General features: G+C 34.3%; 1 protein-coding gene across 10 annotated transcripts in view; it reads left to right on the top strand.

Moving 5' to 3' along the window:
* Orp8 (Oxysterol-binding protein-related protein 8) overlaps positions 1–22,657 on the top strand; it is a 298,051-nt gene that overhangs the window by 74,244 nt on the left and 201,150 nt on the right. For all 10 annotated transcript variants that reach the window (XM_085812018.1, XM_085812020.1, XM_085812025.1 and 7 more), the window contains one exon: positions 3,678–3,725. In XM_085812018.1, the coding sequence (XP_085668144.1) occupies positions 3,678–3,725 (48 nt within the window). The remainder of the gene's footprint in view (positions 1–3,677; positions 3,726–22,657) is intronic.

Below are 22,657 nucleotides of genomic sequence, written 5' to 3'. Positions count from 1 at the left end.
TCATTCCGGATTATGGGTGTCCCAATTAACGACTTTTGACTGTAATATGGTTGCCTCAAATTATCATGCATTTACCACGTATGTGTACAATATAGAGTTGCATTTATCGTTCTATCTTAGGGAAGGAATGAGTAGCGAATAACATCAAAAAAATTCCACCACGCGGTAAATATCTTTTGATGCAAGGGATCACTTTGAGTAAACAAATGCTCTTCTTTTTATTCTTTTCTTTTGAATCGGCTATTTCATTTGCAACAACTTAATACATAAATTCAAAAGTAAAAGATATAATTATTTTGAAAAGAGTTTAAAATTATGAAACAAATAGCTACAAGTATTTATATTAACTTATTCATGACTGCATGAGCTCTATAAAGTAGTTATTATGATGCAGTGATAAATCTTAGCACCTTGATTTTTTAATTCCTTTGATCTTCTGTTAGTGAGTCAAAAGGTGTTTTGAGGGTATTGCAATATTATGTAAAATATTATTTTTCTAATAATTTTCATCACGTAAACATAAATAATCGAGTTTAATCATCATTTGGATGCTATTATAATAATGACCTTAACCAAATCATATAGGTTTAAGTTATTTCAATACGGCAAAGCACGCAAAACCATCTACCTCAGAGAAGAGATGCATTCTTAGAGGAATTTCGAAGGAACTGACTCATATTCGTGTTACATATCGAGAAAACCACGGAAACCCACCATGCAACAAACTCGTACGTCTGAGATCGAACTAAGTCGAACACCCAGCATTCAGCGGTCTTAACTACACTGGTGTAAGAAATAAAGAGAATTTTCATATTGGATCTACGATCTCCAGAACTACTGGGCAGATTTTAATAAAATTTGTTGCGACATAGGTTGATATAATACAAACAAAATAAACATTCAACAGTTATAATAGACACACATGTTCGTGTATATCACTCATGGAAGTCTGAAGGTCTGAAACAGCGGTTGCAGAAGATATGGATTAATAGGGGATATGGTCGCCTCTTACAGCCATACAGGCTTCGCAGCGTGATATCATACTGGAAATAAGGCAGTTTATCAGTGCCTGTGGCAAGTGTTCCCACTCATTCAGCAACGCTGTTTTCAGTTCCTGGATGGTTCTCGGAGGGGGATTGTGAGTTGCAGTTGCTCTCCCCAGAGGGTCCCACACATGCTCTATAGGGTTGAGGTCTGGAGACCTGGTTGGCCAATCCATCCGGTTAATATCCTCACTCTCGAGAAATTCGTCGACCAAAAGAACTCTAGTTCATCTTACAGGATGATAACGCGAGGCGTTATCATCCTGTAAGATGAACTCGGGGCCCACTGCACCCCGGAAAAGGCGAACATACGGCTCCAAGACCTCATTCCTTAACCTCACACCAGTCACAGAGCCTCTCTCAAGGACGTGAAGAGGTGTGCGGACATCCAACGCGATGCCTGCCCAGACCATTACATTGCCACCGCCATAATTGTTGATTTCGCGGACACTGGAGGGTATGTAGCGGGTCCCTGATTCTCTCCATATGAAAGTACGGTGAGAATCGGTGTTTAGGCTAAAACGGGACTCGTCGGTCAACAGAACGGTGGCCCATTACTCCGTACTCCAATCACTATGCTCCTGCACCATGCTACTCGGACGCTCCTGTCCGTAGACGTGAGCGGGATGCAAATAGCCGGTCTTCTGGCAAACAACCCTCTCTCTTTTAGTCTTTTGGAAACAGTCACCCTTGTTACACGGGTTCCTGGTTGCTGCATACAGGTCCCGAGAGAGCTGAGAAGCTGTAGCCCCTCTGTTGCGCCTCGCTAAAATGAACAAATAGCGATCTTTGGCCGTTGTAGCTCTTAGATGACCTTGCCCAGGCTTTCTTTCGATGGATCCAGTTTCCTGGAACTGTTTCCATAGGTTACACACGACGCTTGGCGTTAAATTAAATTCTCTGCTTATCTGGACTTGCGATTAGCCTGCCTCTAGTCTTCTCACGATTCGCCACCTCATTCCATCTAAACGTTGGTGGTTAGTCATTTTTACTGTTCCGATGTGAATTTAACCGATTGCTGCAAGATAACACCAAGAAATTCGCCGAGATGTGCTAGCGAACGCAATTCGTCCTACCCTCCACTAGCTTATAAAGCCTGTTTTTCTGCTGGCTTCGCCTACACACGTGTACACTTATGTATTTGTCGTACAAGATTTGCATTTTTATCTAGAAGCAGTGTCTTTTTCCCTTCAGTTCAGTTCTTTTCATGCAATTCGATAAAATATGCGAATTCTCTTAATTTATTTCACCAGTGTACTTAGCCGCTGGTTCACCAGTGTACTGGTGGAACTATTCATTGTTAGTACCATACTGCAGAACATATACCGCATTCGCTTGCGTACAAGACGCACTTTTTTTCTTTGAAAATAGGTCTGGAAAACGGGGTTCATCTTATACGTCGATACTCAGTTTATTAGGAGTTAGCATTTCGTAAATTTGTGAATGGGTCCAAGTTTCATGGGATGCTTTAAAATACAGAGACAGTGGTTAAATCATTTAAGAAGTGTGGCATTAGTAATGCACTGAATGGTACAGAGGACAATTTGTTGTATGAAGATGAGGACTCAGATGCTGATTTAGAAGAGGTTTCAAGTGACTTTTCACTAGATGAGTGTCTGGGTTTTGAAGTAGAAGATTAAAAGGTGTTCTTTTCCAGATAGATTGGGTATTTGTAGAAAGTATTGTTTCGTATTTGTATTGCTTTATATTTAAAATACTGTAAATTCATTATAATGATCAGTAATAAAGTTTTATCCTTCAAAAATGTGTATAAAAAAGGGGGTGCGTTTTATACGACGGTAAATGCTAAACCACCATTTGAAGGAAAGTCTCGAAATTACGGATTTGAATGGAATTGTTGGAAATTAAATAGTTGTGAAGAATAATTGGAAACAAGCATGTGTTTTCCAACTAAAATTAAATAGTTGGAAAACACATGCTTGTTTTTGACTTTGGCATTACTAATTCATACGCTTAAAGGACGAAAAACATCATATTTGATACATAGCATTTTTAAACTTTTTTTTTTAAAAGCCCAAAGGAGCAGTTTGCCCTGAAGGGCAATTAATTTTGTTTTAGCAGTTTGCGTCGTCCACTATAAAACAGCGTTTCACTTTTTAAATTGTTGCCACCAAATATTAGAGCCCTGTGTTATATTTAACGAAATTAAATAATGAAGAATGTGCATGAATGTATGTATGTTTCTTACACTGTGAATACACCACGGTACCTAGAGACATCAAATTTTAAATAATTTAGTCCTTCACCCGAATACGGGTACCTGGAAGCCCGGATTTGGAATTTCGAATTTGTTTTATTGCCATTTTCATATTTTGTAAAACTTTTAAATTTTGATTAACAAACTCAATGATTTCAAAGCGAGCAATGGCAACACTTCACGGGGGCGGACCATTTTTATTTCCAGCGTGCGAGATTGTCTATCCGAAGTTCTAAAGATATGCTATTTTTAAATATTGTTAGCCCAAAGGGACATCAGCCTAAATGCTCTGAAAACGTGTGTGTGTGGGGGGGGGGGAACACCAGCCTATTTGGGTTTAATATAAAATCTGAAAGCTTTCGAATATTTTTATATTTGTTTTTGGATTCTATTGATATTTGGCATTTTTCTTATAGGGTCTACTGATATGAAAAACGAAGATCTGAGTCCTATATTCTACTCGAGTAAGTATTTCTCTGGAATTTTTTATTTTTATTCATTTCTAAAAATTATTGCGTTATTAGCTGAATGAAGGGATAAAAATCTACATAAATAATTTGAAATGTTAATATTGACTTGGGATTTTAAAATGGTCTTTAAATGATTAGCCATGTTAGAAAAATGAAAACAATCTATTGCTGTCGTATGCAGACCATTTCCTTTTGTTCTTTTATTTAAAACTGAAATTAAAATCATAATTACCGCATTCGAAATTAGATTTCTTGAAATATGAGACAGTAATTAAATCTTGATTAGATTAATTTTTTGTGTAGTAGCACGAATGTGTATTTGTAAATCTCGCAACAAAATTTGAGTTCAATAAATTTTAATGGTGAAATATTAATTTTACTTGCAGTGCTGTATTATGAAGCTAAAAGGATTTCATTCTGTTGCCATCATATAAAATGAAATTCATTTTAGAATCAATATCATTTTGAGAAAATTGAGTTTTATTATAGTTTTGTATGTTTTTTAAAATACTTCGAAGAAAACCTCTTCGAGTTGTTTATTGTTTTCACTTCTCAGATATTGAATAATACTGCAGAGCAGAAAGGATTGCCACTTGAGAGAAATATTTATTACAAACCTTGTTCTAAAGTATCTAGTGTAATGAATGCATAGCTGTGGTATATTAAGTCTCCAGGTAGTATTAAGTTAGGATGAACTAATATTATACCGATTTCTCCACCTCTCCAATCATTTGAATTTGTCTTTTTGAATTGTTCATCTATAATTATAAAACATAAAATTTGTTTTTGCGTGTGTTACCCTATAACGTAGAGACAAATAGACCAAGAATGCGAAATTTGGTGCATTTTTTTTTCATAGCGTCACTTGTGGAGGAGCGAAACCTCTGCCCCGTTGGGTCATTTATTTATCTAACGGAAAACTCTTCGAAACATTTTTTTTTTTTTTTAAATTAGAAAAATCCCCTAACAAAGCTTTATTTTTATGAGATGTAAAATTTTCAAAATGTTACAAGCCGTAGATTTTCTTATGCCAAAATTAGATGTTTCATGTGAAATGCTCGAAATCCAGAATAAAGATTGAAATTTTACAATGATTAGTTTGATCGCTAAGCATGGATAAGAATATGAAGAATCTATTAGAATGTGTATATCTATTAGAATGTGTATAAAATCTATTAGCCGAATTATGTACTGAAGAATCTATTAACCGAATTATGTACTTCTGCACCTTTGCACTTTTATTATAGGTTTATTCATAAAATCCCACCTGCTAAAGCGGATAACAAAACTCGGCTTTTGCCGCCGAAGCAAGCGTGTTTAGAATTTTGTTAATGTTAGCAATCTATTTGATTAATTTATTGATGAGATATTAACGGACGATTTTTCGACACTTGATTTTCGCGGTCCCCTTATCAAAATGACGCCAAGATTATTGCCAAATTTTAACTGCTTGCATATTGCTTGTGGCTGCTGTATCTCTGCGATTATTTTTATTATGGCATCATAAGCCTTATTATCTTTCCCAGACGATTTCCGCCGCATGAATTCTGAAAGATACGACTGTAGATGATGTCAGACCATTTGTTTCGCCATTTAACTGAGCTCTACACTCTTTCCACATTTTAGATGTGAGCACCTATTGCTGAATAAACAAAATTAAATGTGCGATCCACAGTTAAAAGGCTGTAATAAGCCTTTTGGAGCTCGTCTGTTTTATAGACTCACGAATAATCTGACTATATAGTTGATCCTCCCACTTCGTGGTCTACAGTCGTTGATATCGGTCTGCTTGCTTTCCGATTTGGAACCTGAACAAGAAAGCACTCGTCACTTTCACGGCATAACCTGCCGAATAACTATTGTCGTGGAGATATCCTGCTGGAGTAATTTTCCCGCCACACGAAGAATCTGTTTTTTTTTTTTTAGTCCAAAGGGATTTGAATCCCGAAGGACTATTAGTTTCGTTTTGGCATTTTGCGTCGGACTCATAAATGTCGGTTCACTTTTCAAACTGTTGCCACAAAATGTTAGAGTCCTGCATTATATTTGAAGAAATTAAATAATGAAAAATCTGCATAAATGTATGTATATTTCTCGTATTGTGATAAAACAACGGTACATAGAGTCATCGAATTTTGAATAACGAAATCCTCCAACGAATATGAGCATGTGGAAGACCAAATTTGAAATTTGAAATTTGTTTTATGATCGATTTCCTATTTTTTAAAACTTTGACGAATTTTTGATTAACAAACTCAAGGATTTCAAAGCGAGCAATGGCAACGTTGTGCAGAAAAAACATTTTTATCTCCAGCGCGTGAGTCTCTGTATCGGAAATTCTAAAGATATGCTCGTTTTAAAACTATTTTGCGATATTGCTGTTGCACTGGATCTTATGGTTTAAGTGCGAGGAACATGATATTTAATAAAGAAAGGTAACACACAAAATGTTAAAAAACGCCCCTTTGGACGTAATTTAAAATCTGAAACATTTCAGTTTTTTTTTTTTTTTTTTTTTTTTTTTTTTTTTTTTGGGTTGTCGAAGTAAATCTAGCGAAAAAAACCTTTCTCATAAAATTATTCCAGTGAATCGGGGTATTTTGACAGGTGTTGAACTGTTTATCGCACCATTTAAGGAACGTTAGTTCCTTTGCCCAACATTAGATGAAACGTTGGGCTGTTAAGAATGGTATTTTGGAACAGCTAAACCAGTTGTCGGATTGAATGCTCCTTTTTTTGTTTACAACTTTTCACGTAGCATCTCCACATACTTTCGTTTACGTATAATTTCATTTCGTGGCCATTTACTCACATTCGAGTGCGAGGTAATGTATTGTTGCTTGCGTACGGGATCGTAATAGATTGAATGCATGTCCGATAAAAGGTTATTAAAATTTATTCGTATCACAAGAAATATAACAAAACGCTGGAATTTTCCTCAAAGATATTCGTTCAATATCGCAATATTACACAATATCACGCAGTAGTTATATTTTAAACTGCTAAAACGTTAAATAGAACGCAACCCAAAGCGCAGAGAAAGCTAATTCGTTCTTACCGCGAATTTGCTACAACAACAACTAAGTAAGCAACTGAGGTGGGATGTTTCGCAGTTCTAGCAATTTCTGGAAAGCAAAAAGAGTGGAATTATGGTTACAGCTAACATAATAGTCAATTACATTTATTCAAATTAAATATCACTTAGGGAGATAAACTTATTCAATGTTAAATTCACATTCTCTTGTATTTTTTATTTCTCCGGCGTAGCTTTCTCTTAAAATTTGTCACGCGCTGCATTGCACGGGAAAATAAACAATTTGAATTATAATTCTCTAAAAATATCTAACTAAATGCAAAATTCTTAACAATACCTTTTTCCCGGTAAAACGATATGGCTTCTTTCTCAGACTCCTTGGTAAATTAAAAATTGTCAGCACTTTTTTTTTTAGTGTTTAAATTGGGGGAAAAAATTATCAGGATATCATGTGGATCGTCTGATTCTTCAAATAAAAATTGAAAATAAAAGTTTTATTTATTATTTTTTTTAAATTTAATTTGGCGGTTTATCGCGGGGGACGTGAAAAATCAAGTTACCGATCCTTCTGTTCTGTCGCTTCTGTAACCCCCCCCCCCACACACACACACTCCGAACTATGACTGAAACGACATTGAACTTCTAGTTGGTACTCCTCTCTTCTCTGTTACTAAAATAAAAGTAGTGTGCAGTATATCTACATTATTTGAGCTACAATATAGTTTATTAATATGTGAGCAGTATTTTACTTATCATCTGCTGCCGGTTCTTGTTATGATTTATATGGTCAATTATTAGACGTGGGACCATTTGAAATTTATTTTCGTATGAAAATTAGAGGTAGTTATTTTTTCGCTATTGTGCTATTTCGGCTTGCGAAAAATCTCATGGAGATGAATTATGTCTCGAAAGAAAAATTTTGTCTTCTCCTTTGTATTTATTCTTTAATAATAATAATAAAAAAAAAAAAAAAAAAAAAAGTCTTTAATTTTTCTCATTGAATCCTTTTTTCGGAAATCAGAGCTATATTGAGTTTACGTACAATAATTTTTTCCACTTCAAATCATTAAAGTTTTTTTTTAAACTCCTACTATTAGTTCGTTCTTCCTATATCTTGTTCAAATTTTCAGTCGTTAATAAAATACTTTTATTCATCCGCTCAAGTTCAAATACATTTTTTTTTTAACTTGTACTGGATGTGACAATTGATGTTAATACAGTTTTTCACACATGAAAAAAATTTTTTTTTTATTTTAAAATTTTTTCTTTGTTGACCTAAGTAGGAATTGACTTTATTTAATTAAATTTTTTTATTTAATTAATTATTAATTAATTAATTTTCAATCGTTAATAAAATACGTTTTATTCATCCATTCAAGTTCAAATACATTTTTTTAAACTTGTAGTGGATGACACTTGTTGTTAGTACAGTTTTTTCACATATTAAAATTTTTTTGTATTTTAAAATTTTTTTATGTATTTTAAAAATTTTTCTTTGTTCACCTAGGTAAGAACTGACTTGAAATTTTTTTTTTATATTACTTGTTTCGTATTTATTACTAGGTTCTATCTTGCTTTTCCTCGCGTACAAAAAATAATCGTTCGTAAGCAAATAAACTTGCATTCTTCGTTGCTTTAAATTAACTATTTATTTAAACTTTCGGTGTTGTTTCCATTATGCAAATGCGGCAGATTAGACATTCCGCTTTGAAAGGAAAAAGAAAAAAAAAAAAAAGTAGAGACATGGGGAGAAAACCGTATTAAGAAAGACGGAAGTAAACAATTTAAATTTTTAATTTTATATGAGGATTGCGGTATATTAAAAATAATGGTGTAATAAATGAAAATAAGCGCTGAACGCGTTTCGAAATTTCCTTCCGTATTTTTCGTATTTTATTGACAATATTATTACTTTTCAGATAATGTACTAAAAGTTTTTCTATCCGAGTTATCGGAAAAAAAAAAAACATTATTCCGTAAATACTTGAAACTTTCTGTGTTAAGATAAAAAAATATAGTAGTTCCATTTAAATCAGAATACCCTTTCGCGGACTTTAGCCTAATTCGCGATCCGTTTTTGTAGCCTCAGTAGATGGCGTTAGGTGTTTTATTTTCTTCTTCTGTAGAGGGAATTGTGTAATTATTATTATTATTATTTTTTTTTTCGATTTTTCCTGTTTCATTGATTTTTTTCCCTGCAGATTTCGTTGTTCATTCACATGTTAGCTACTGTGAAAGGAAGTGGCAGTCATAAAATCTTGGAAACGCGCTTAGTGTGAATTTCCGTTTACGATGTTAATTTTTTTTTCGGGAAGGGGATCCCTGCTTTAGGCCTAGAAGAAAATTCAAAAAATATACTTTCACATTTTATTTCTATATTTCCATATTTTCATAGCCAGATTTAGACTTGATAAGGCCCTAAGCTATATGAGATATGGAGCCCATTATAAGTCTGCTATATTTTAATATTATTTATACTATATTTTAATTTTTTTTTGCGGGACTAAGCTATAGCTTGTGTAGCTTATACGTAAATCCGGCCCTGCATATTTTACATTTGACGTGTGAATCATAAAGCTCATTCTGTCTGGCTAATGTTTTATGGTAATTGCCCGAGTTTCGCTTTTGTTTCTCTCGCTTATTAGAGAAAGCATTTCAGCATGAAGGTTAGCTAATGCGCCCCGTGTTTGATTCCATTTTCGGAATTTATTGTGTCACTGAAACCGAAATGGTTTGTTTTAGTTTATTTAGTTCAGTTTAGTTGACTGTGGCGAAGCACACTAAGGCTATCTGCCTGAAGCAGGGATGCCTTCGTGGAGAACTTTCCAAAGGAAACGACCTCGTTACACGGTACACATGGGGAAAACCACGAAAATCCCCATACAGTCAGCCCGTTCGCCTGTAAGCAATCCCAGGTTGGAACTACCAGTGTTCAGAGATTAAAATGCTCGGCCGCTGGTGGGCTGGTTATTCGAAATGGAAATAAAAAAGTATAGTTGTATCTTATCGAGTTCTATTATTAACGCAGTTTTTTATAGATCAACCTTTATCAACTATTTTATTGCACAGAAACGATAAAATAATCTTCATCCACTCCTCAGTGAACGTATAAATGGAAAGTTACTCTAGATTTTATAGTCCATAAAATAATTTTCAGTTCTCTTAAAAATTTACTGTGATTGTCTAACTTAGAAGTATTTTCCCTTCATAACATTTGGTAAGTAATTAGCTATTATACAATTAAATGATTTAGCCACACGAAATAAGCATCGCTGCTCTTCTAACTTCCATCTCGAATTTTTCTAGCTTGTATAAAAATATGTTTTGATTTTTGCTTTCTGATGCAAGTAAAGGAAGTATTGCAATCGTGAAAAATTTCGGGTATCATGTTTCAACAAAATATCCAATTTGACCGCTCTCGAATTCATTTGAATGATTTTTGTTGCAAGACATCTATACGTACGATATTGCTGTTTAATTGAATTTTATAGGTTAAGAGCGAAGAACACGATATTTAATAAATAAAAGAAACGCACAAAACGTTAAAATGAAATGACCCTTTCGGCGTACTTTCAGATTTTTAGCCCAAAGGAGCTTTGTCCCTGAAGGACTATTGTTTTCGTTTTGCGATTTTGCGTTGAATCACTATAAATGTCTGTTTTACTTTTCAAACTGTTGCCACCAAATGTTAGAGTCCTGTATTATATTTGAAGAAATTAAATAATGAAAAATCTGCATAAATATATACTTATTTCTCGCATTGTGATAAAAAAGAGGTACATAGAGCCATCGAATTTTGAATGACGTAATCCTCCTACGAATTTGGGCATGTGGAAGACCAAATTTGGAATTTGTTTTATTATCGATTTCATATTTTGTAAAACTTTAACGAATTTTGAGTAACAAACTCAACGATTTAAAAGCGAGCAATGGCAACACTCTACGGCGCGGGGAAAAAACCTGTTCATCTCCAGCGGGGATGGAACTGTGTATCGGAAGTTCTAAAGATACGCTCATTTTAAAATTATTTTGCGACATTGCTACTGAACTGAATTTTGTATTTTAAGTGCAAAGAACATGATATTTAATAAATAAATGTAACACACAAAACGTTAAAAAAAGTTTCTTTGGACGTAATTTAAAATCTCAAACCTTTCAGATTTTTTTTAAAAATATTTATTTATTTATAATATTAAAAGTATCTGCAGTTATTCTTCGTAATTTATGGCTTTGTTTGCGTGTCAGAGCATGCGTACCCACGTAGCCTGGCAAGGTTGCTGCTGCTGCACGAGGTGTAAGATTTTTTGACATAATTAATTACAAAATTATTATCCCGTAGCTGCATACCTGCATGTCTGTGGTTTATAATATCGAGCGTGAATAATTAAACTTCTGTAGTGTTTTCCCTTAGCACTGCCATCAAAATCGATTCGTTTTCTAATTCGGAGTGTATATCAGACTCCTTTAATTCGATTCATTTCGGAGAAATTAATGTATTGGTGATAAAAATTAAGCATTTCTGTATGCAACTGTTTTACTCTAATTTATTTTTATAACTTTAGTCTAGTGCGTATTGCCATAATATGTTATCAGCACGTGTATGTTCTGACGTTTCCGGTCCTAATTTCAAGACGCATGTTTCCGCTTTTGCCTTTATTTTCGATAACTATTTATTTATACATTGTTGCGAATATCATATCCGAAGACCAAACGAAATCAAAAATTAATATGTGAATTGTTATTCCATATTTTATGCTAATTCGAATATTTTGCAATTTTATGATCAAATTATACCTGAATTTTGTTGGAGGCGAATGGAAAATTAATTTAATTCGCCATTTTTTCTTTTGTATGGCAAATTATATAAGGATTCATCAGTAAATCGGCCATAATTGAAAAGATATTAAAAGTAAAATTAAAAAGTTTTCTGCAGTTTTGATTTAGATTTTCAAACGTACACCCTTTTTGATCAGTGATAGTTTTACCTTAGTGCTAATTTAGCTTCAAGCAGCTGAACACTGAATAATCGCACAAAGTAATAAAAATTAGGAAAGTAATTGTAATTTATTACAATCTTTTAAACATCATTCGCAGATTAAAATAATAAGAAATCAAAAACTATTACTTATACATTGACAGTACATTAGAATACTAGTCTTAAGTTATTTACGGCAGTTCTTAGTCCAAAGGGGCTTTGTCCCCGAAGGACTGACTATTGTTTTCGTTTTGCGATTTTGCGTTGAATCACTATAAATATCCGTTTCACTTTTCAAACAGTTGCCATCAAATGTTAGAGTCCTGCATTATATTTGATGAAATTAAATAATGAAAAATCTGCATAAATGTATGTCTATTTCTCTCATTGTGATAAAACAACGGTCCATAGAGCCATCCAATTTTGAATGACGTCATCGTCCAACGAATATGGGCATGTGGAAGACCAAATTTGAAATCTGGAATATGTCTTATTATCTATGTCATATTTTCTAAAACTTTAACGAATTTTTGAGTAACAAAGTCAACGATTTAAAATCGAGCAATGGAAACATTCTACGGGGAAAAAAAAAGACCTTCTTATCTCCAGCGCGCGAACTGTGTATCGGAATTTCTAAAGATAGGCTCATTTTAAAATTATTTTGCGACATTGCTATTGAACTGAATTTTATGGTTTAAGATCAAAGAACATGATATTTAATAAATAAAGGTAACACACAAAACGTTAAAAAAACGCCCCTTTGGACGTAATTTTAAAACTGAAATCTTTCTGAATTTTTTTTTTTTTTTTTAATTAATTTTTTTAGGTTTTGAAGCTGTAGTGTCACTTCCGTATTTCCATTTTCCCGCTAGAATGCAAATAAGCTAGCGTGTATTTAAATGAGGGTTTGTTAAGTCAGAACGTGCTTTGCCGTTTGGAGGCCAGATTACTGAGTTTGCCATTCTAGATAAAAGTTCCTGTCTTCGGCGTTGCTTTTTGCCGATAGTTTATAAGTTAAGTCCGAGAGAGCTTTGCGATTAAATTGCTCTTTGTAATCTTTGCCGATTCAATATTTAGATTGAGCTGTGCATTTTTCTTTTCATTCAGTTTCTGCTTTGGGTTTCTCGCCATACGTCCTGGCGAACTTTGCAAACACCAGGAGTGCCTTCTGTTCATCTATTTTAGTTTAAAGTAAAAAGATCTTTTACACTGCTTGAAACTTTCCGTACTTACTTTCTTAGACTAAGCGATAAGTCGCTTAGAGTCTTTTAAAAGGTTGAGTCACAGTTTACAGTAGTGAACGACATTTGGAAATCAGCGTAGCACAGCCTTATCCAACTAATGAACCAAAGTATTATCCAGAATTTAAAAATGAACTACCGATTCCTATATATGCGTCTTTGTGTGATTGGCCATGATTTTCAGAAACAATTCACATTGAAAGACGCTTTATTTACTTTTTCTGTTGCTTAGAAAGATGTAAAGAACATAATTACTTAACATCGCTATTGGCGTGCATTATGGCTTATGATCATTTTCGTAAGCAATGAGTGATGAAAGTTCTCTTAGTTTTAAAACACATCCGACAATCGTGGCCGTCATCCAGGATTTAGTTAAGTGTTCGGAGAAGGGTAGTATTAATGAGGAGATACAGACTTGGGTGGATGCATAGAATTCTCTTCCTGTCACACTCTGTAAAGATGACGATAAAATAATTGGTTATGTATTGGGAAAGGAAAAAAATGACGAGGTGGAAAGGGAGTTGAAAATGACACGGAGAGCAAGGAAGTTGCGTGGAAGAAGGCTGACGAAGGATTGTAGATTTTCATTAGATTTACCGAGAAGATTTTCATCTTTGTCAGTATATGATGTAATGAAGCTTCGTTTTATAGATAGCGCATTTTTAAAACCAATTTTGTAAGCAGGCACATATTTGAAGTGGTTTGCTATCACACTAAAAAAGCTCGTAACTTTCATATGATAACATATGTGATAATTTTAAAATCTTGTTTAATTTTTTTAAAACATAAAATCATGTACATGTGTTTTAATTTTAAATAATCTGTACGATTTTCTTTGTTAATTACTTAATTGGGGCCGATAGATGAAAAACATGACCAGCGGACTTCACATGCTGAGATTTTTTATATGGTATCACAAAACATGAACAGGTAAATTTTAGAAATGTATATTCAGTTATCCGGAAATATGTCTTATCCGATATCGGGTGAGGTTCAGGTTCTGCTGTATTAGGTAATATGTACGATTGTTTTATAAGGTATTTTCTTCCTGTCGTCTGCATACCTTCGTGGTGTAATGGTAGCACACTCGGTGCGTATTCGAGAGGTCCAGGTTCGAGTCCTGGCCACAGTATTGCTCATTTTCATGTCTCCTGCTTTAAAGAAAGAAAGGGAAAAAAAAAAAAAAACTAATGTTTGTACAGAGGCGCTCGAACTAAAAGGTGGTGGAGGATGATTCTCCACCACCAGGATTTGGCGATTGGATCCCCTAATCCCCAGTCGCTTTTTAAAAGGGAGAGTATATAAGGTTCAGAAGACAAACAACAAAAATCAGCGTCATATTTACAAAATTTCCACAGGACTAGTTTCGATGGTTTTACCGAACCACCATCCTCAGCTGCAAAACCGAAAATGAACAAGATAGGAAAAATGATTAGATAAGATAAGAAAGCCTGGACAAGAATAAGCAAGTGGCGCCATCTGTTGGTGAAACCAGAACTGAAACATAATTTCTTTAAAGGCCGAAGGCAAATTTGGATTGGAATTAGGATCGTTAACTAGAACAGAAAGATTTTTATGAATGTGAAATGCCTCTAGAAAATTCAGTTCTCCAATGGAAGATGTTTTTTGAATAATTTTGGCAGCAGAAAAATTGAAAGTGTGATTTTCGGACCAACAATGTTGCGCAACAGAAGACTTCTGTGTTTCCTTTTTCTAACATATGCCTCATGTTCCTTGACGCGAAATTTTAAGGCTCTCTTAGTTTGGCCAAGGTAAATTAAACCACACTGGCAAGGAATCCTATAAGTAGCCCAGGAATTCATATCCGGAATGGAGTCCTTAAGTATGGAACTCGGAATTTTATTGATGGGAGAGTAAACAACCCGAAAGTTAAATTTCTGCAAAATATGTGCAACTTTATAGCTAATTGATGGAAAGAAGGGAATGACAACAGAATTTTTATAATCTCCTAAAACAAGAGTGTGCCTTTTAGTGTGTTGAGATGAGAATTTTTTAACTGCTTGATTAATAATGTTGGGTGAAAAGCCCCTGTCAATAGCTATTCAAGATATTTCAAGAGATACAGGTTCGACTTTCGGTGAGGGCATTGCTTATTTTTTATGGCTCTTGCTTCAGAATAACCTAATGTCTCTAATTCGGGTGTCTAGTTTAAGTAACACCCGAATCTTAGTTCTTAACTGACTATTTAGAAGCTTTCCGATTGTTTTCGTGCATTAGATGTTATGCATATTGCAGAGGAGGGATTTATATGGAGGATTTTTTCTGAGAAAGTCGCCCGTGTTGGCATATTGCTTGCTTGTTTATCTTTATCAATTGGCTATCTTTCCTCAGTAAATATTTTTTTTTTTTTAAATATTTCTAATGAGGTGGCCTAAATTCTGTCTCTTTTTTAAGATAATGTTTCTGATAGCGCTACAAAAATTAGTTCCAATATATTTTGCATTATTTAATGTTAGTAGTTTGAATATCGCGCTAATATGGCTTAGTGGTTATTTTTCGTTTATCATACTTGTAATGGTTCTTCTGTGCAGAGTGATTTCAAATTCATGGTACAAACTTGAAGGGGAGGTACAGAACAAAGATACGAATAATATTCGCACAGAGAAAAACCAGATCTCAATCCATTTATTTATTCATAAATACATGGTGTCTCACTTTAACTGAAACAAGATGCTTACAAGAACGGATCAAAATTCTATTCACCGACAGCGAGACGCGCTTGATAGCGTCAGTGGAGTGACTGGCTTACGCTGGCAAAGATGCCAGGTATTTCACGCACACATGCAGCAGCTACTGTTAGTCAAGCACCGAGATCCTGAGTCAACTGAAATCGCATAAACAAGCCTCTTCAGATGTCCCCAGAATAAGTAATCGAGGCTTGATATATATGGGTAGATCGTATTACCAAGGGATTAATCCACAACTACCAATCCATCGCACCCAAAAGTGACATTTAGATAATTGCGAATATCAATGCTGAAGTGGGCTGGCGCCCCATCATGCTGGAACGAACAACATTCGGTTACGATCGGGACATCTTGCAGTAATTCTGGTAATATCTTTTCCAGAAAAATAAGATAACGTTGGTCATTGAGTCGCTGTGGCAATATGTAGGAGCCTACTAAAAAGTCGTGGATGATACCTGCCCACACATTCACACTGATTCCTTGTTGAGACGCATGTGGTCGCGTTGCGTTTGGAGGCTCAGTTGAGAACACTTGAGAATAATGCGCATTAAATACAGAGTACACGGATAAACGTCGTCTCATCTGTAAATTTCACATGAGCTGTGAAGTTCGGCTGCAATGCAAATTGCTGCAAATCCACTGGGAGAAGTTCAGGGACAGAGGATAGTCTTGTGGATTCAAAGTTTGTACTCTCTAAAAATGGAAGAGCTGTAAGCGATTTGCGTTTAACACTGTCCAAATGGTATGTGGACTCACACCTACGTTTTGTGCAACAGCTCTTGTACTTGGCTTAGGTCTATCAGCCACAATGTTCAAGATGCTTTCTTGAAATCTTGGATTGCGAACAGTTCTTCGTCTACCAGCATCCTGTCTGGTGAGGTGGAAAGAACTTGTTTCACGAACCTGGCGATGTAACCGCTGAAACATGTGATCCAGCATTCGTCTATCAGGAAACTGCGTGTGATACATTTGTAGCGCAGCTCTGACGTACCGTTTGTATGACTGTACATGTAATGCATGTCTGCTTTTTCGGCAATCTCCTATCACTGATGGCAGCACAATCGCGAATGGTGTCTTCCCCTACTTAGATGCACACCGGCTGCCCTCTATCAGCAACGGTATTTTATGCCAAGTTTCTAATATGGAAATGGAAATGTGTTTCGTGACGTAGTTTGAAGCAAGATCTTTTTGAATGCGTGATAAAAGGTGCTGTGGCTGTTGTTCTTCGTTATGAAGAAATTCACAAGAGATTTTATGTGATCTCAGTCTCGGTTTAAAGTTTTTCTATTGTAAATGCATATTAAGTTGTATTTATGACTAAATATATGAATTGCGACCTGAGGTTTCCTGTGTGAATATTATTTGTATCTTTGTTCTTTACCTCCTCTCCAAGTTTGTACTATGAATTTTGAATCACCATGTACATGAAAGTGTGTACTCAGATTCTTGCCAGCACTACCGTACTTACGATAATATTTGGGATTTCATTTTTTGTTCTGTTTACGATCGACTAAATGATTATCTGGAATTGATGTACGAAATAGAAGTTCGGGATAACGAATGACAAGGATATATACATAAATTTTCGTTTAATTCAGATGAAATCTTCAAAATCGTTGTTTTTGTTGAAGCAAGTTGAAATCCTATATGTATTTAATATGCTGTTTTCTGTCGAAACTTTCAGGAAATGGTTCATTTTAAAACATTTGATTCTGAAGTGGAAGAACTAGCTGTCATCTTGTTAGTTTTCGCTTTGTTACGTCTCGTTTCAAGAATGATTGATATCTTTTAGCGATTCATTTGCTAGTTACTTGACCTTGATATCGCTTATATGCTGGAGCAATTTCTGAGATAAAATATAAGGACAGTTGAATCTGATTGAGTGATTTGTTCCCGGATCGAGTTGTCTCGGTCAGGACAAGGAAAATAAACGTTTTGAAATTGCGAAATGGGATACGATCTGGTCGATTGATATTCATAAACCAAGATTTAGTCATCTTAGGAAAAGAATTATATTTTTAATGTTTCTGAAAGATTAATTCCTGAAACGTTATATAAGACGCGAAGAAATTCAACAGAAGTGAGAAAACGTTCATTTTATAAAAAATCTAGAACTCAATTCATTGAGATAAAAAATAAATGAAGAATTTAATTTATTCATTCTCATTTATTGAGAAAAAGGAGATTAAATAATATTACTCCAAGTTAACTGCGTAATACTGCCGCAGAAGTCTAGCTCTAAAAGAGAACAAATTCCCACCCTTGCTTTTCCTCTGATTTCTTAAGACATCTTTTCATCTGTTTTCTTAAGACATCCCATCATTCGCTTGAGGATAATATCTCTGCAGTTTTTAACCTTCCAGAACGCGCGTATGCGCAAAATTTGCGACAAATTCAGTTTTTAATGCACATTATTCGCATATTGAAGATGAGACGTCTGAAGGTCATTTCTATTTCCCCTTTCTACCCTTCTCCACATCATGGAATGTGCCAATAGGAAGTCATTTGACTTTTTTTTTAACTGGGCTTTCGTGCTACGTGGCAGTTTTTTCATAACAGTTACGACACGCGCGTGGTCGTGTTTTAAAATTCGGAAAATATTTTTTCTCAAATATTTTATAATTTTGTGTTATTAATTGCCTTGTATTATTTCAATTTGAATACATTTGGCTCTGTAAATTTTATATCGGTTTTCATGGCAAAAAAATATGTGCAACCAGCTGATTTTGCTCGGATTCTTCAAGTATTATCTGATGAAGAAAAGGAAACCCTTGGATAGGAGAACAGTAGCGATTTCCATTCCTTATTTTCTTTTATTTCTATTTTTTATAAATAAATAAAAACATTAAAGTTAGTGTAAAGTGCGTTTTTGTAACCAGTAAGAAGTAAATTTCCTTGCAGAAGTAAGTAATGCTAAACTTTCTTTTTTTCCTACCAAGGTGTTTTCCTTTTTTATTGTCTATCCTTGTCTTTCATGAATATTAAAATTAGCTTCGATTTTAAAATATAATTATTAACATAAGAATCTCACTAACATAAGAACTAAAAAATAATTTACTTATATTTGAATGTGATATCATTTGTATTTGCGATAATAAGATTAATATTTTATTTCTTAACAAATTTATTATCAATATTCACTCATTTTCGTCGATTTTCGTGCCAAAAACGGTAAAATAACGGATGTCATAAAAATTCGACGCGCGCGTGCTCATTAAAATTGTCAAGCGCGCGTGCTGGAAGGTTAAGTATCGAAATAAGCCATAGTAAATCTTTTCTGAGTCAGTTGTATTTTTCTCATAATGGCCTTACTCCTAATATTGTACTCATCGTTAGGATTGGTCTGAACCAGGTCAAACTACCTATAATCAGCATTTATTTTAACCGTCTGGCCATCGATGGCCATGCAGAAAATTTGTGGCTTCGAGAACTTATATGAACCTTCACATTAGATGCATTTTTGCTTTCTACTTTTCAATCATAATTTTTTTTTTTTTTTTTTTTTTTTTTTTTTTTTTTTTAAGGCTGTTTGCATTTTGTGTAGCTCTGTCAATATGCATTTAATACACTAGCTTCAAGATTAAAATTAGCTAGCAACTATATCGATTTTCAAATTGAATGTTAAAAACAAGACAAGGTATATCTGAAATTTTTGTAAAGCTTCTCTGAAACGTTGGAGATCGTATCCTTTGGCTGCGTTTGCTGAATTTAATAAATAAATAAAAGAAAAGAGGGATACAGAAATTTTTTATTTTCATTCATACCGTTTTTTAAGCGGGTAGCAAACCCGCAACGGAAAGAAGTTGCGGAAAAAACTGCAATTGGCTTGACGCCAGCCTTTTGCGTATGGCATGCATATCCGTTATTGGAATAAGGGATCGAATCTTGCGCTTTTGTTGAACCAAATGTCACTAACTCTTTGTTGCCGGCGGGCAAAATCACGTGTGAATTTTGTTAAAATGGAAGAACTGTAAAGAGGAACTGGGAGTTTTTCTTTTCTAACATTCCGAATACTACTACCTATCTTGTTATATTTCTTATTCTTGGTCTTTTTTTTTTTTTTTTTTTAATATGGAAAGGAATGCAAAGTGGAAAAGTTACGATGAAATTGCAAATCATTGATTGGGATGAAAGATCCAATATAAGCCTGTGTGTGTAAGTACTGTGATTACTATCCCTGCATCGAATTTATAAATCGCCCTGAGAAAAGTTAAAATTATTATTGCATCTTATTTATCATTGTTAACCTCGTGTGTATTTATTCACTTGCAGTTTTTATTTGATTCTGCTTTGTAGATGATACTGTGTGTTTTATGTAAACGTTTTAAGAACAAAATCGCATTTGTAGACCAGTTTGATTCTTATGAAAAGGAGGTTGCGTCAGACCGTGGGTCTAGGACTTTTCGCCGTCGCCATTTCAGCATGGCCGTTTCGCCGTCAAGACTTATTTTAATTTACATGACTGTATTATATCTTGCCGTATTATACTCGTATTAAATTTATTTAGTTTAATAATTCTGTTTACTTTTTGTATTGTTGCGTGTGTACGGGTTCGTTATCAAATGAATGCACAAGTCCGATGAAAAAGGAACAAAATTTGTTATTGTCAGAACAAATAAAACAAAATGCTTAAACTTCTCCAGAGAAAATCGTACAGTATCTCACAGTAGTTATCGTTTAACTACTCAAACTTTCAACAGAACGTAATTCAAAACAGCTAGAGAAAGCTAATCCGCGAATTCGCTAGTCAACAAGAGCAGTTTTCTAAACGAACTCTTAAAACAACAATTAACTAAATAATAACGAATTGAGATGTCTATGTCTATGTCGTAACGCAATTAAAAGGCAATCGGCCTAGTGCGACCTTTACCAATATATTATAAGTAGGGTGTCTTTAATGATGAGTTGAATACAGTAAGACGGAACGTACTTTTTGCACCTAGTGCAGAGTCTCTAGAAGAGAAGTAAACGTGAACGAATTGAGAGGTTTTCATCCCGCTTAAATGCGCGAGAATTTTCTGCTATTTTCTCGAAATCAAAAAGAGATATTTATTTATTAAATATTAAATGCACGCGCTCTTATACTTTTAATTTTCCGGCTTAGCTCTCTTTTAATATTCGTCACGCGCTGCACTGCACGGGGAATAAAATAATTTAATTTATAATTCTACTAACATAAACTAATTAAATACCAAATCCGTAACAGTATACTTAATAAAGGTTACTTGTAATATATATAGTTATTTACACAGGTATGAGATATAAAAAAATTACACATAGTTGGAAAATTAGAAAAGTGGGGCTAAACTTCTGTTATATCAGAAGTTATATTATCAATTTTAAAATTATGCGGTACAATATTTACATAATTCGCCAAAATTTCTTGAAATTTTAATCGGCTAGTTTAGAGAAATCATACATACAAGCAGGAAATTCACATTTTTAGGAAATCTGAATTTAAAACGGAATTACTTTGGAATCTTGTCAGCACATTACTCTCTTAATTAATATGTCATGCGTAACGGTGCAGTTCTTTAAAACCGTACACAAAAACATTTTATATGTTATTTTATATATGAATATATATATATGAATTAAATGGAATTATTATACTAAACAGAGTTAGTTTTAATCAACTTAATATAATACGGCAAGATATAATACAATCATGTAAAGAAAAATATGCCTTGACCGTGAAACATTCCGATGGCGAAACGGCCCGGCCGCGAAACGCTACGGCGAATAGTTACATTCCTTCAGACCGTTTCTTGAAATTCATCCTTGTCATTTGAATTCAGCATAAAAATAAAATGCCTCTATGGTAGCTAGCGGAAACAGCTTCATGGCGATGCGCCGGCATTGAAATTTGGGATCTCTTAAGTCTTATGAGATTCTCGAGTCTGTGAGTAGACGAGATATGTAAAATCCGTTCATCCGAAAGTCCTGTCATGTAAGTGGTAATGTAGAAAAGACCTTGAAATAGTATTTTACGCGATGGGTGGATCCGGATCGTGATGGTGTTGGGTACTGGCGTCCACATTCTATCATACGATATACGCACCCGTTTCTCAGTGTATTTTCATGGGTTTGTTAATCCAGACATGAGGTATAACACTAACAACAATCATATTAGGTTTATATTTTTGCTGTTTTAAAAAAATTGGAAACAATATTTGTCAAAAGTGTATCATTTATTTATTTTAATTATGCTGAATAAGGTCGTAGGATGAATATTTAGAAGCAGCATTTTAGATTACATCGTAATTGTGGGATCCATTTATTCGCAGTAAAATGTTGTTTAAACCCATCTGTACACTTTATAAACATGCCAGTATGCTTTCTGCATTATAACGCTTTGAATAAAATTTACGGAATTCCCGATTATCCGAGCCAGTTAATGCACAGATAACCGGCAGAATGGGATAATCCCAAAGACATCTATATCTTCTAAGCAAATAAACTAATTGTTCAGTAGTTTTAGAGGAATAACATACAGTATATTGTTTAGAAACGGATTTAACCCTTTCCGGCACGCTACCTTTTAAAATCGGAGTTTTGAATTTAAAAAAAAAAAAAAAAAAAAAAAAAAATGGTAGGCAGTCTAAGTCTAGAGGAGTACACCAGTAAAATTTTGTGAAGATAGCACTTATCGTTTTAATTCTGTGGGTGTGCCCAAAGTGGGCGCACTGATTGAATGGAGCTTCGAAAAGAGTGCTGAAACGAGCATTGTTCTCAATGAACTGACCGATGAGATGCGGAGAAACAAAGAATGCAGATTCTCAGTTGTCCTAGATTATCGGTGAGCCCCGTCTGGGCACACGTAGGGTTCGCCGTTTGGTTTTAGGCAAGATTTCAAGGTAAAAATTTAAAACTAATATAGAATTAAAAGATTAGCATACAGCCAAAAAAATAACATAGAAATTTCTTATCAAACAATTCCTTTTATACCCTAAAAATAATCTGGAAGA

The sequence above is a fragment of the Stegodyphus dumicola genome, chromosome 2 (assembly GCF_044657685.1).
Source record: "Stegodyphus dumicola isolate Sdum_Otavi_A_Nest chromosome 2, ASM4465768v1".
Taxonomy (NCBI): domain Eukaryota; kingdom Metazoa; phylum Arthropoda; class Arachnida; order Araneae; family Eresidae; genus Stegodyphus; species Stegodyphus dumicola.
Note: the sequence above shows the minus strand (reverse complement) of the source record. Positions and strands in the feature narration are given on the sequence as shown.